General features: G+C 36.2%; 1 protein-coding gene across 1 annotated transcript in view; it reads right to left on the reverse strand.

Annotated features, from left to right (window-relative positions):
- The window catches only part of TAX1BP1 (Tax1 binding protein 1), a gene marked incomplete at its 3' end in the record, with an annotated part of 59,754 nt that overhangs the window by 26,507 nt on the left and 17,296 nt on the right, over positions 1 to 15,951 (reverse strand). Inside the window, 4 exon segments of the mRNA XM_081996805.1 lie at positions 229 to 414; positions 1,642 to 1,732; positions 1,894 to 2,042; positions 14,203 to 14,361. Of these exon segments, the coding sequence (XP_081852931.1) occupies positions 229 to 414; positions 1,642 to 1,732; positions 1,894 to 2,042; positions 14,203 to 14,361 (585 nt within the window).

Below are 15,951 nucleotides of genomic sequence, written 5' to 3' on the forward strand. Positions count from 1 at the left end.
TACATAGTTCATACCACAGTGTGAGACACCTCAGCAAGTTCAGAATGTGCAGAACTACAACCAAATTCACTCTTTTGCTCATTTTCTGTGTCTACTGAGAACACCATAATCCTCTTGCCTCTCAGCCTATACTCTGGTGGTATCTTCAACTCCTTCCTTTCTCGTCACACACATACAACTTGAGATATGTTTATTTTAAACCAGGCCAATTATATTAGTAATGCTTACCTTGTTTGATGAGGAGAGCAAAAAAGCTTTCTTCATATTTTCTTTTTCAGCTATAAATAGCTGTAATCTGCCAACCTCCTCTTTATAATACGATATCATGTTTTCTTTGTTTGCATCCAAATTCTTAAACGTCTGGATTTCTTTTACTAGTTTGGTGTTTTCTATTTCTGTATTCTTCAAGTGTATCTGTAATGATGCTAAAAAATGTCAAACTCTTCTTCCACGTTATGAAAACTACCGTTTACCTGTCCATTTAAGTGTTCGCTAAATTCTACCTCATCTCTGAGACAGATTAGAACAGGTAAAGAGGAAAATTAAACATTCGATAATATCACTGCCCTCCAGCACAAATTTTCTGGATGGAATTCTTTCAGCTCGATCATCTAACAACAGCTCCACTCCACAGCTAGAAGTTAGGACCCTGATTTCTGTCCATATCAAACTAAGCTATGCAGAATTCACTCCTCTCTGCACAAATTCTTGGACAACTAACAACAAGCAAAAAAGAAATTACTTGCAGAAAACTAAAGAGAAACTAAACTTCCAGTAGTATCTACTTGCAATCATCTAAGCAAACAGGACTACATTTCCAAAGACAAACTACTTAAGCAACACAAATCTTTTAGTCTTTTAGTGGACAACACTTGAGTGCAACAGTTACCCAATATCTTAAAAACAGTTCTAGAGTTGTTAATTTAAAAAGGGAGTCTATGCTTGTGAAAGATGCTTTGAGATTTTTTGACTTCTGGTGTATATCCAATGCTGTCTGACACATAAAGACATTCTCCTATGACCAGAAGAAAAAATCTTTTAAATACACTTGATTTGTTTCATACAGCCTAAGGATTTCATTATTTTAGCATATAAGACTTTTTTGCCCCTTTTTTGGGGGAGGCACTATATTGTGTTTTAAATATGGGTGTCTCTCAACACCAGGAAAAGGAATCAGCTATGCTAGTAAAAATCAAATGCAATACAGATCCTACTAAAGCTTGTCAGAGTTACGCACAAGACTTAAGAATAGTCTGGAGAGAGAACTTAGAAGAGTAAAAAGTAATTTAGTTATGAAAAAGTGTGTTAAGAAAACCCATTACTGCATGATGCACTGTATAACTAAAGAACTTTCTCACTAACATCTATTATTTTTTGTTACTGTGCCTGCATTTTAAGAAATCTGTGATCCATTCTCCTTCTTACAGATCTTTTTATATCATGGGATGAATTTAGATGCTATTTTCCTCATTCATTTTTATATGATAACATTTATAACTATCTTAAAAAATTGTTCACATAAGTTATCCATTTCCTTTTTTTCTTAACAAATTCAATTTATCAGACTTCTCCATAAAACATTAGCACCTTTATTCCACACCACTTCATTTCAGTGTATACAGGTACAAGGAATAAAGTTACCTTATAAAGTTCTTTTTCATCCTTTTCTGTCTTTAACACACATTCAAGTTGCTCCTTCTCAAGCATCACTTTCTTCAGTTTGTCCTTCAGACTAACACATTGACAAATTAATAATACAGAACTATTAATGCAGAAAATTGATGCATACATGAAAAATTGTTATGTTTAAAAAAACATCTATGGAAAGAAAGAGTAAAATAAGTAAAACAGCAGCAGTACAACAGTAAAATAAGGAACAGAATGACTAAATACCTGTCTAACTCTGTTTCTTTTGCAATGGCTTTTTGAGTAACAGTCATGATATCTTCTTCAAGCTGGAGAACTTTTGAAGCAGCCTCATCATGCTTCTTCTTCAAATCATCAATTTCAGTTTTAAGAGTTTCTGATGCCCTAATATTATTCTTTAAAAAAATTGTAGATAGATGTCATTTAAGAATCCATATCTTCAGAACTACAACATGCTATTTGAACAAATGCTAAAATAGTCATTAGATTTCTTCTCTTCCTTAAAACGTGTAACAAGCCCATTTCAAGTACATATAAATATATATTGAATATATAAAATATATTAAACTTGCTACACACAGTTAACATATTAAAAAGAAGTCAATAAGGATTTTGTTTTAGCAGAAACATTCAGTTACGCAGAGACGACCAATGACTTCAGAGTATAGGACAAGCAAAACTGTATTTCATGTCTTTTGCCCATCTCCTTTCTGCAAACTAACCATCAACTGCCTAGCTTAGAAAACAGAAAAGAACTTCCATTTTTCTTTGCACTTTCTTTTACTTGAAAAGAAGAGCTTGCATTTGATGAGACAGTTACACCACTCAAGCAAGCCACAGTAAAGACAACTGCAGGCAAAAGGAGAGAAAAAACAACACAGAAGAATTCCTGATGAAGAGCTAGTTACTACACTACATTCTCCTAACTACAACTGCGCATGGTCTCACAAAGCTCATGGTAGCTCATGAAACAAATGCAGGATTTATGTCTTGGATACTGGAAGCTGAGACAGAGGATGATGACAATACCCAAAACAGATTCCTTTGTCAGAAAACTGACAGATGCAAGATGGGAAGCCACTTTTAAGTACTGCATTCATTATCCAATTACAGTAATGCCCATACCGTTCTAAGGCTGTGATGACAAACGCCATCTCCACCACAGCAAAATGATTATTTAAAGTCAGGTCATCTTAAACAACCCAGAAAAACATTATTTTCAATACAATACTATTTCCTTGAGAAAATAAATTAACAACACTAAAGTAGAACACACATATCAAGATAGTATGCTACTATTTCTGATATCAAAATTCAATAAAGCTCAGCCTAGTATCAACCATGACAGTGGTACGAATCAAAGAGTAAACAAGGTCAAGACAGACTGACCAACATGCCTGATTACAGCACGACTTACAGTGTTTGTGCAGATACTAAGGTACAAGTTGTCTTTCTGCTGTACATTTGGAAGATTAAAGCCCTAGTTCATCTACTCATTTTTAAACAAAGCTTAATGCCCTGAAACAACAAGACTTCACTGTTACATCAAGAGAAACACATCAGCCAGAGTTTACGGAGAACCCCTACTGGCCTGATTCCAACCTAACTAACAATGTTTTAAGTACAATAAAACATAATGAGGACTGTTTTTACTCATTAATTGTCAAAATACACTGTTCACAAGTGTAATTAAGCCCTGCTTTTACAAGCAACTAAACATAAGTTTGGGCGGGGGTGCGGGGGGGATGGTAGTTAGGGGGTGTTGAATTGTGAGGGGTGGCAAATATAACTCATGACTCAATCACTTCCCAAACACTACACCAGCACATAAATTAGATTTTAATTTTTGTTATATATGCTATAAAAAAAGAAGAGGAATAATACATTACAACTATTTAAACTCTAAATAGCTTTATTATATGCCTTAATATAATAAAGAATTGCAAGGGATCATGAATGTACCTTCTTTTTTGAAAACAGCATTGGAGAATATGACCCACAATTTTCGTAAGAGCTATCAGTTTCCTGCAACCAAAAATATATGTACTTGGGGTAATGAAGGCAGAATATTCTAAGTAAAGTCAGTATTCCAAGTAAAACTTGCTGTATAACCAGCAGCAACACCACCACCAGACATTATAACTGCTTGTCCTTCCCTAGTGCAGTGGAGACTAATTACTTGCCCCTGTTTTGAAAGTCTAGTATAGTAAAAAGTCTATTTCAATGCATATCTGTGTTTTCTCTAAACACCACTTTGGTATAACTGTAACTGTTGTAACCCAAGTGCCTTCAAAAGAATTTAATCTGATACATTATATACACAAACTGTACAAACAGTTCAAACAGGCTGCCAAAGGTAACATATATTAAAAGGAATTAATAGCCTGAAAAAAATGCACTCCACAAACAGCACTACAATTGATGCTGCTTTGCTTGTTATTCTAAAGGGACATGGTATTAAAACGTAAAAGTTCCATACTTAACAGATTCTCACCTAATAAACTTGTTTAGATACAACTAAAGCCTACAGTTTTGAAAGAAAAAAGGATTAATTTTTAGAGACGACTTGTTATTTTACAGAATTTTTAGCAATTCAATTTAAATGCTGCAATCCTAGTCCCATACACTCTGGTTACAGCAGTTTCAGAGCCTGTAAAATTTAAAATGAGTGCTCTTACACTATTTTACAGGTAAAAGTTGACTGTGTTTTAGGAGGAGTCTAAAGGGGAAGAATGTAATTAACACATCAGCTACATGTACAACCTCTACTGCAAAAAAGATAATTACTTTCTGTAATTATTGTTTACTTAATTCCTCTTTAATTTATCTGGTACATCTACAAATATTATACCTCTTCTTCCACCTTCTTACGAGAAAGAAAAGCACAGCGAGAGCATGAATAATTTTAATGAACTTGTTTAAAAACACCCAACAATTTTAAGGTTATTTTTACTCTGGATTGTATTTTTAATCCAGTTATAAATGCAGCTCCCCCCAACCCTCCTCCCTAGAGGTGCAACAGCCTTATGGATGGAGGGGGGAAGCAAACGGCACCACAAGGGTCAGAATAAGCAGCCAGAAATTACTTATGGCAGCCTCACTGCTGCAAAACAAAAAACTACCAAAACAAAAATTCCTATAACTACTAGGAGTCTCACTAGTGAAATGAAACAAAGAAAATTTAATGTAGTTGTAACGTGAATTTATCTTCCCCAGCATCAAAATTCCACTTTGAAAATTTTGATGTGCGTTCAGATAGGGAACAAGAAGATAGATCAGGGCACCAAAATCTTTATTGCTATTCTAAATTAGCAGAAGATTTAAGACAGATTATTTTTAAAATAATTTTATTATAATCACATGAAACACTGTCCTCCCTCTACAAAGAACTGCCATTACACACAATGTGATTTGTTTACAGTGCATTATGAACAGCTGCCAAAAGAACAGAGTTTTTACATCAAAAACTTCTAAACTACAGACCAATTGCTTTAGGTTTGTGTAACTTAATGATAAATACAGTGACTGAAACCTCATAAAGTTATTATAAACCCTACCTAAAGGATATGCGAAGATCATGTTTGTGCCCCTCCTCGAAACACGTTTAAAATCTATTTATTGAACTTCTGCTACAAAAGGACTAATAATCTTTCATTTGAGAATGGAATGGCCATAAAGTTTCCAGATTCTCATTTTTGTAACACAAAACTATGGCAAAAATCTGTATGTTCAACAATCAAAGCCAACATGCTTTCCCTACTTATTTCTTACTTTTAATGGATTTTTGCAACACCAGTAAAACATTTCAAAGTACAGTCTGGTTAATGGAAACAAAGTGGTACAGACATCCCTTCCCGTGAATCAACATACACAATGCATTTTTGAAACATACTTAAGGCAGAGGGAGCGCCAGACAGAATAAAATACTTGAAAAATACAACCCAAGACCATTTCCAGCTTCCTGCAACCTGTAACATCTTGCAGTATGGCAATGGGCAGCATGTTTTTTTATACTTCAGCTTCCCATTTCATCACATATAAAACTCTCTATCGACTTTTTAAAAGTGATTTAATATCTGCAACCTTTATTTTACTTTTTTAAAAATGCATCCATTGTAATGAAGAACAAAAGTTAAAAATCAACTATGCAACTCTGAAACCAAAGAAGTCAATTCACCAAATACAAGGCAACGTATTTAAAAAAAACAAAACAAAACCAAGCAGCAGAACCTTTCAAGTTTCAGCTGGATTGATTTATCTGGACATAATTTAATGTCAGGGGAAGCATTATGCTTCCTACCCTGTAGAGAATTTAGGGGATCTAGCTGAATTATCTTCAGGAGCCTTTTTTTAATCCCACTGACATCACAGCAGCTCCAACAGACTCGTGTAAAACACTTGGCTGACATCATACTCTGTTTACAGGACCTCTGAGGACAAATGATGAAGACAACATAGTACCACTGCAGCCACAGAAAAAAATCTCAGTGTACTCATAACACAGGACCTGTATGTTCCAAAAGGAAACCTCATGTTGTAATTTTTCTTTCTAAAATAAAATTTAATCATTCAGTAAAGTGAAACAGTAAACCAATTCCAAATAAACACAATGATATTAAGCTTTTATCTTTGTGACTATGATTGGAATAGAGGGACTTCAGTGTTTTTTAGAGTAGTATTTCTATTGCCAAAAACCTGCGATATCACAGTAATAGTAATTTGTGTTAATCTCTTCAACTAACATTGTTAAACTCTACAAAACTAAGGACTAACTGTAAAATTTCATCTAAGTAACATCAGTCACCCAATTACTATCATGAAGACTACAGACGTGCAAGTTTTTGCAGGGAGGCAGCTGAAGTATTTAGACACACTACGATTTTGTAGTATGCATTTACATTTCAGAACATTATTTTTTAAACATCCTATAATTTCACTATAAACTGTCACTTTTGCAAAGAGTCATTCCCATGAATACGTAATTTGAATTGAAGTGCAGGCAGGATCTCTCTCAAATTAATCTGTTCAATCATCCAGTGAAGTAAGTTTCAATTAATCGGTTTAAGAAATATTCATACATAGAACAGTCACTAAAACAATAAAAACTGCATTTTCTCTTCACAGGATGTTTATAGCACCCTTGGCTGCTATAACTGCTGGCGCCAACCTGAGCAATTCTGAGTGTTTAATTTGTATCTTTAAAACATTATTTACATGGAGTTGAAGGGGGGGGGGTGCTTTCTGGCTTGGGAAGTGGTTTTTTGGTTGTTGTTAGGTTTTTTTGCTTTTTGGGTGGGTTTTGATTGTTTGGGTTTTGGGGTTTTTTTTTAAAACAATGTGTCTCCCTGACCATCAGATTCTTGCACATGCAGCAAAAACAGTATCAACATAGCCTGATTTAAAAAGGCACGGAAAAATACTGGATTCACTTACTTTTATGCATGTAGTCTGAACTGGGCACTTGTACTGCTGACATATAATACTGCACAACAGCATTTTGTCACTATCTAACCAGAGAAGCTCTCCTTATAAAATGGCATCAAAAGCCAATTTAAATAAATCCCTGGTATTTTAATAAAACTCTCCAATGAATAAAGCTACTGTGCAGGTAGAACCTGTCAGTAAAATGTGGATTTAGATGGATGTCCTATTAAAACTCCCCAGCAGACATATGAGTTAGCTCACTTTTAAAAGTTAAGTGGTAAACTAAGCTTTCAAAAAGCATAAAAGAACAAGTTTATCAAGTCAGCAAATTCACTTCTGCCTCAATTTATGCCAATGTCATAACAGAAACACTGTTCAAATGTTCATAGCATCAAAGAATGAGTAGGTAATCTGCAATCTGTTGCTTCTGACTCAAGCTAAATATTTATGGAAACTACTGCCACAGGAGTAAGACTTGTCACCACTGTAACATTAAAAGAAATCAGTTCAGAAGTACTCTCTTCCCACTAGAGGGAGACAAGTGATTGCAAAACCATCATTTGCAAGCTCTGCTCTCTACAGAAACATATAAAACCTTTGTTCACAAAATTGAAGGGTTGCAGAGTGTCAGAAGAGCGACCGATAAAAGACTGACACAGTAACTACTGCATGTTTCTCTTGGTCAGCACAGTAATACTAAATCTTAAAACAGTAGGCAAGTGCACTGCTACCAGGGAGCTTTCAACTTTAATTGCCACAGTTTAAGTACAGAACTGGGAACACAAAGACCAAAAAGCATATGTTCTTTTTATTTACACAGGTACGTACTTTTATATTCATAATGTATAAGATATAGATTATAATTGTTTGTATTCTTATTTTCTAGGTAAAACACACACTCGGTTTTAGATTCAATGTTCTTCAGTTTTTCCAAAAATAAAATAAATTCAGATAAAAACAGCTTACTAATGTGACTCAACATACTTGAGTTGTTATCAGTGAAGTTATCTCAGTAGGAAACCAAAAGAAAAGTTGAAATGTTGAAAGCAGCCTGAAACACTTCTGGTGACCATGTATCATGTGTCATCTTCCTAATAATCTTAGTAGGCAATTACCTCATTATTTTAAAGATGTTATATCAGTAGAATTGCAAGCTGTATATACAGCATGATATTGCACCCATTTTTAAAAAGGGCAGCAAGGAGGACCCTGGGAACTAGTAACCTCTCAGCCTCACCTCTGTGCCTGGGAAGATCATGGAACAGACCCTCCTGGAAGCTATGCTAAGGCACATGGAGGGCAGGGAGGCGATTTGAGACAGCCAGCATGGTTTCACCAAGGACAAGTCCTGCCTGACCAACCTAGTGGCCTTCTATGATGGAGTGACTACATCAGCGGGAAAGGGAAGAGCTACAGATGTCATCTATCTGGACTTCTGTAAGGCCTTTGACAGAGTCCCTCACAACATCCTTCTCTCCAAATTGGAGAGAGATGGATGTGATGGGTGGACTGTTTGGTGGATGAGGAACTGGTTGGATGTTTGCATCCGGAGGGCAGTGGTCAACAGCTCAATGTCCAGGTGGAGATCGGTGATGAGCAATGTCCCTCAGGGGTCTGTACTGGGACCAGTACTGTTTAATATCTTCATCCAGTACTGTTTAATATCTTCATCAATTATATAGACAGTGGGATCAAGTGTACCGTCAGCAAGTTTGCAGATGACACCAAGCTGAGTGGTGCAGCTGACACACCTGAGGGATGGGATGCCATCCAGAGACATGGACAAGCGTGAGGAATGGGCCTGTGTGAACCTCATGATGTTCAACAAGGCCAAGTGCAGGGTCCTCCACCTGGGTCGAGGCAATCCCCGGTTTCAATACAGGCTGGGGGATGAAGGGATCAAGAGCAGCCCTGCCGAGAAGGACTTGGGGGTACTGGTGGATGAAAAGCTGGACATGAGTTGGCAACATGCGCTCACAGCCCAGAAGGACAACCATATTCTGGGGTGCATCCAAAGAAGTGTGGCCAGCAGGTAGAGGGAGGTGATTCTGCCCTTCTGCTCTGCTCTGGTGAGACCACTCCTGGAGTACTGTGTCCAGCTCTGGAGCCCTCAGCACAGGAAAGACCTGTTGGAGAAGGTCCAGAGGAGGGCCACAAAAATGATCAGAAGGGTGGAACACCTCTCCTATGAAGACAGGCTGAGAGAGTTGGGGTTGTTCAGCCTGGAGAAGAGAAGGCTCCACGGAGACCTTATTGCAGCCTTCCAGTACTTAAAGAGGGCTTATAAGAAAGATGGGGACAGACTTTTTAGCAGGGCCTGTTGCGACAGAACAAGGGGCACTGGCTTTAAACTAAAAGAGGGTAGATCTAGACTAGATATAAGGGTGGTGAAACACTGGCACAGGGTGCCTAGAGAGGTGGTGGATGCCCCATCCCTGGAAACATTCAGGGCTCTGAGCAACCTGATCTAGTTGAAGATGTCCCTGCTCATTGCAAGGGGGGTTGGACTAGATGACCTTTAAAGGTCCCTTCCAACCCAAACTATTCTATGATTCTAAATAGAAGTATGCTATCAGGAAACATCATCCCAGTGAAAACAAGTTAACTCTGAAACACTAACAAGAAGGTTGTAAGAAAAAGACGCGACATTTCTGAAACATTTCCAATAATTTCGCATTTCCTCTGAATTCCCAAGCAGAGTAGTAGCAGATTAAGTTAAACCTTCACATTCTGTAAAAGCTAATTTAATGTCGGGGCGGGGGGGAAGTCTAGGAATGGTTTAACTGGCATGAAAAATGCTGCAGAGGAATACTATGTCTTCCTGTAACGGAAAATACAGTCCGTTTCAGAAGACTGAAGAGTGTGCACATTGCAGCATAGGAGAAGAAAGGGAAGAACACGAAAGAGTCACTTATCCCCCTCCCTAAACTGATCTTGTCAGAACAACTACACTAAGCAGCCATTGGATAAGAGAAAAGATCAACCTAAAAGAAATAAAGATTGAATTTGTCCCAGGTTCTACAGTATCTTAAGCTTTGGCAGGGCGGGGTAACTAACTTAATGGTAATAATTGTAACGTATGAAGTGTGCTAAAAACGGTGGGGCTGGAGAACATGCTCCCTCTGAGCACAAACACTGACTAGCACAGAGTTCTGTGTCTTGCAAATATTCTTCTTCTGTGGTGGTGACAATGACAACCTGAGAAAATGATGTCTGCAGAACCATTAATGTATTGAATACAAAAAAAATACAGGGTTTTTTCCTCCAATGTGATAAAATACTAAAAAAACCCCACCAAACACCCACAAACCCAAACCTAAAAAAATAAAAGCCTTTAGAGACAAGTAGTGGCTTAGAGTGCCATTAACACACATTAGGAGCTATGTTTCAACAACTCTAATAGCACATCATCACTTTATGTTCTGAATGCATTTTTTCCTCCTATCTTTGGTAGGAAATGAGATGACTATCTTGTAAGAAGGCAACAAACGACTGTGTATCTCCTGAACAGTAAGGGTACTGTTAGCAAACCAAAACATGTAGTTTATTGTCGCCGTTACAGTCTGAAGTGCTGCAAACAGAACTCGCCTCTTTTTAAAATGCAAGAAATGGGAATCTTTTCGTCACTTAAAAACATGCATAGAGCCCAATATTCAAACTTTGTGGAACATTGATTGTGTTACACCTGAACAGATTTGTTTACTATTTACTTTTAGCTTGTTTCTTCCTAATGTTTTCCCTAAAGATCTTCTAAAGGACCACCTAGAAGCATCCCATCTAGGCAAAAAGCAGACAGAGAAGGCAATTGTTCCACTACTCAGAATTCTATGACAGTAACTAGGTGGGGAAGAGAGATCAAATAATCAAGAGTAGGAGGGAAACACTATCTGGGATATATAGCTGTGATACTGTCAACAACTAGCCTGTCTATATTAAGAAATCAAATATCTACAGTAATTTCTCAATGATCCAAACTACTCCTAAGCTATTTGTGAAAACAAAGGACTGATAAAAATCCATACCAAAAGAGGAAAGCAGCCTAAAGTCATGCGAATAAACATGAATAAAAAGGGGATTTTAAGAGACATGTTTTAACAAAGCATTTTCATATTATGAACTCAGAGCTTTTAGATCATTAATTGACTTTCTTTGTTACATTGTACCATAATAAGATAACTTATGTACTACGATCCCTAACCACACCATCCACATTCTCTTCAATTCAGTTATAAAAATATAAGGTAGCGTAAGAAGGTATTTGATCAAAAGACAAAGACGTGAGCTCAGATACTCATATTATTTGCTCCAAAGCAGCTGAGTAATATTTTTAGAAAAGCAGCAGAATGACCAATATTTTCTGTAAACGGATTCATAATTCAAAGCCCCTCTTACCACAACACAAATGGTAATAAACAAATAGTAGTTGCCAATATGTTATTAGCATAAAGAGCTCTGCACTCAATTAGAATCAACTGCATTTGTCTGTACAGAGATAGCCATCTCCTTTGCTCATGCAAAGGTAATGATATGTCGTGTTTAGAGTAATTATATTTTCTTACATAGGCTATTTTGTTTTATTCATTGTTTTTCTTTAGCCCAATATGCCCTAAAGTATATTGAAATTTTTTTTTATTAGAAGTCGAAATAGTTAAAGACTTACTCAAGTTAAACTTTGAAAAATACAAATTTTAACAGATCAAAAGTGGATTTGATGAAATTATTGATCAGAATTTTAGAGCATAACTAAAAATCCACCTGTATGTGACAAAAGAGCACTAGCAATAAAGAAGAAAATAACCCACAGAATTACTTTGTTAAAACACCCATTCTGTAACTTAAAGACAAAAAACCCCAAACCAAACCAAAACAACCTAGATCATACTGAACACAGGTGAAGATTCTGCTGTTACATAAAATACACACATATTTTGATTACTTAGCATTTCAAGGTTATCCTGTGTAGTCTTAACATAAAAAACAGCCAGGTTAATGTATTGTTTAGGTTTATCACCAATAACAATTATTCATGTCACACGAAGCTGTCTAGATTAGCTAGGGGGCTTTGGGAGGAGTGGTTTTGGAGGGTTTGTTTTGGTGGATATTTGGGGGGGGGGTGTTTTATGGGGGTTGTTTTTCAAACAAACCACAAGGAAAATAAAACCTAGGTACTGTAATCGTACTGAGTACTACATAATTGCAGGAATCTTTAAATAAATCCATTAACACACTGTAGAGTCTTCTCAAAGATAAATCATATAATCCCTTGACCCACTGTTGTATATTGGGGTAGGGAGGCAAGGAAAGAAGGGAAGACATCTTTAAGATTGAAAAGTTTAGAGAGAAAGCCATGTATAAAGCATTGTTTCCTAAACTTTCCGACGATTAAAAAGTTAATTTATTGCACCTGATTTAGTAGATGCCTGTTTAATTGTCAGGAGTAACATCGGATTTATATTCTTCTTATGTATATAAACAAATGATAGACATTTTAACTCAGATTTTTTTTTAAACAAGTGAAAAACAGAGAACATAAGAGATGTAAAGTAAGAACAGTGTCAAAGACTTAAGAGACAAGAAAATAATTGCATGATTTAGAAAACTTCCACAGTATTCTAGGTAAGTGAAGAGGTGCATCAGCCTCAGATTAGACATCTACTTATAGCTCAGCTAAATAGAAGTGAGAAGTTCTTCACATTGCACCACCACTTCAACAAAATACGAGGCAGAAACAAACCAAAAAATAAAACATTCCTGAAATTAAATTCTAATTCCTAAGTTCTACTACCTTAAAGGCAAAAGTATTTTTGCTATAGAAATTCACAGGGAAGTGTGAGAAAGTATCAAGATATTTTTGTTCCTATACAGTCTGTGTCCTTGCTGGAGAGCCGTCATAATCCCATTTTACAAATTGTTCCAAAACGACACTGTAAAGCTAACGTGGATTAGAACTGACAATTTATTTCCATACACCTTTTTAAATGAGAACCTCAAATGACAATGAGAGGTACCTATGCAGCTTGGATTTATCCACCAAGTTTGATTCTGCAAATCCCTGAAATGCACACTTTCAAGTATTTATTTCTTGTTTCACTGATTTAAACTAGTTCTCCCATGTACCTGAAATTAAAACCATTCTTTTATAGGAAAAACTTTTTTCTAAACAAGATCTTATCCTTTCTTTTTTCCTTACCCAACATTCTAGTCCATTTCACTGTGACTGTTCAAAAGTAAACTACAAAGTTTCAACAGTTTCAAATTCCCTCAACAAATTCCTTTCTATTAAAGGCGTATCATGCAGAACTGTTGACATATACATACTAGTACTTTGAAATAGCCTATTAACTGCTGTCCACAGCTAAATTATATAGGCTTCATTACTTCAAATTTGTCCATGTCACCACCTCCCTCCCACATGTTTTTAATCTTCTCCTAAAAGTTGTTTTTTAAAAAGCAGTAGCTTAAAAATAGCTTAAGTCTAACTTTTTTGTGCCTTTTTTATAATACTACATTTCCTCCTTGCCATATATAGAAACCCAAATTAAGCTTGCTTTGTTTTAGGCTAGATTTATATCTTCACTATCAATTAACACTGTAAATTAATTTTTAGGTTTATGCTTCTTTTTCCTTTTATAATCTTCAGACCTTTGTGAAGCCTTTTAGAGAAGCTACTAGTTATTTTTTGTCCTCTGTGTGCCTTGGCAGTAGTATTCTCTGTTAAGTCTTGATCTTTGTTTTTAATACCAAAACTTTTTACCATTTTCAATACTCTGTGTTCTGTGTAGTTATTCCTTAACGGGAGTTTTTTGAAAAGCCTTCCTCCATTTTAAGATAACGTAAGTAAACTTTAAACTACTTTCCACTATGAATTCCCCAGTTAAATGCCAAACATCTGGTAACAGTTGTCATCGATTATCTTACCAAGCCTGGTACCAAAAGCCTTAAATATTTTAACCATTTTACGACATAAAAGGAATAGTGGCAGGAGGTTAATAGGAACTGACCTATTCTAGTGTAAATGTCTATCTAACTGCTGAAGGGTTTTGATAGCTGATTTTCACCCAGTTTAACTGGTTCTTAAAAAAGGAGGATTACGGACATTATAAGTCAGCTTTAATCAGCTAAACAACTAACCTTTTGCTCTGTTTGTAGTTGGTCACATCTCTCCTTTTCATGGTTAAGTTCTTTTTCCAGTCTTTCAACTTGATCTCTGAGTTGTACTGTTTCCTTTTCCAGAACAGAAGTTACCTTTAATAGCTCTTCTTTTTCTTTTATTATTTTTTCAATTTTAAACTGTAAAAACAAAAACATTCCTTTTTGATAATTTTTCTCCCCTTCATTCCTATCAAATAAGTGAATAACAAATCAGTCCAGTGTTTGAGCAGAAACACAAAATGTCTGTCTTCTGGATAGGTTATTTTACAGTCTTCCCCTTATTCCCAAATTTCTGAAGTTTCATTGCTCTGAGTAAGTACCACGTTACCGTTAGCACACTTTGCAGTGTCTTGATTTATACTCACTCAATTTTTCCATCCTTCACTGAAGTACCTTTACTGTTCCCAAGTGACAGCAACTACAGAGGAGCTAATTATGATGATGACAGCTTGGTGAAAAAAATGGCTGCCGAGTGTACACTTACACACACCCTAAAGCAACGTTTGAAACTTCACCAAAAAACCCGAATACACACACAGCCAAAAGTAAGGACTGGCACATGAATTGCAGCCTTTCAATACTTAAAGGGGGCTTATAAGAAAGATGGGGACAGACTTTTTAGCAGGACCTGTAGCAACAGGACAAGCAGTAATGGTTTTAAACTAAAAGAGGGTAGATTCAGACTAGATATAAGAATTTTTTCACAATGAGGGTGATGAAACACTGGCACAGGTTGCCCAGAGAGGTGCTAGATGCCCCATCCCTGGAAACATTCACGGTTAGGTTGGACAGGGCTCTGAGCAACCTGATCTAGTTGAAGATGTACTTGCTCATTGCAGGGGGTCTGGACTAGAGGAACTTTAAAGGTCCCTTCCAACCCAAACCATTCTATGATTCTATGAACCAAGATAATCAAAAAGATTTGAAAAAATATTTTTTTTTCATTTTTGTACTATGAGTACATATCTGAAAGGCAAATATATCTCAGACATATCTCAGTACTCAGTTTCTTATCCCTGAATTTTGAAAACTGTAGATCGAACACATGCATGCACGTGTCTAAACACAACTGACAAAAGGATAGCAAAAGGAGCAATTTTCCAATATGCAACTCATACAACCAAGCTGGTTTTGTTTCGGGGTTTGTTTTGTTTTGTTTTTTGTTTGCTTGTTTTTACGTAGTTTTCAGCTTACAAGATATCAACAAGCAAATGGAAACATCTTGACTCTGGATGTAAGCATGCGTGTCTAACCACATCCATCTAGCAAAGAACATGACACACAGAACACCACTTTAAATAAAACAAGAGCTATTATAACATACTTAGGCACCTGCAATTATTCAGCTTTTTGTTCCTGAGCTCTTCACTTGTGCATAAATAAAAGTATACTGGTTCCTTAATTTTTTTTCCTTACACCAAGCACCATTTCACACAAAGTGTATCTTAACCCCTCCAGTTAGCTGGAGAGTACAGATGTGAGAAATGGGCAACTATCTACTCTCTTATGGTTCCCCAGTCTATGCTTAGTGCTATACCATACCTGTAACCAGTTTAAAATCTTTACTCATTTAACCTGTAAATGTTCTGAACTCCAATCAAATATTGAACAAGTCAGAAATACATACATTACAGATTCATATGTAGGTTTTTCCCTCCCGGCTTATTCTTCAATACTATATCCTCTGAGTGTATGTATATATTAAAAAAAAAAAATTGTAACATTTTA

This window comes from Phaethon aethereus (genome assembly GCF_964289735.1).
Source record: "Phaethon aethereus genome assembly, chromosome: 2".
NCBI classification, from domain to species: Eukaryota; Metazoa; Chordata; class Aves; order Phaethontiformes; family Phaethontidae; genus Phaethon; species Phaethon aethereus.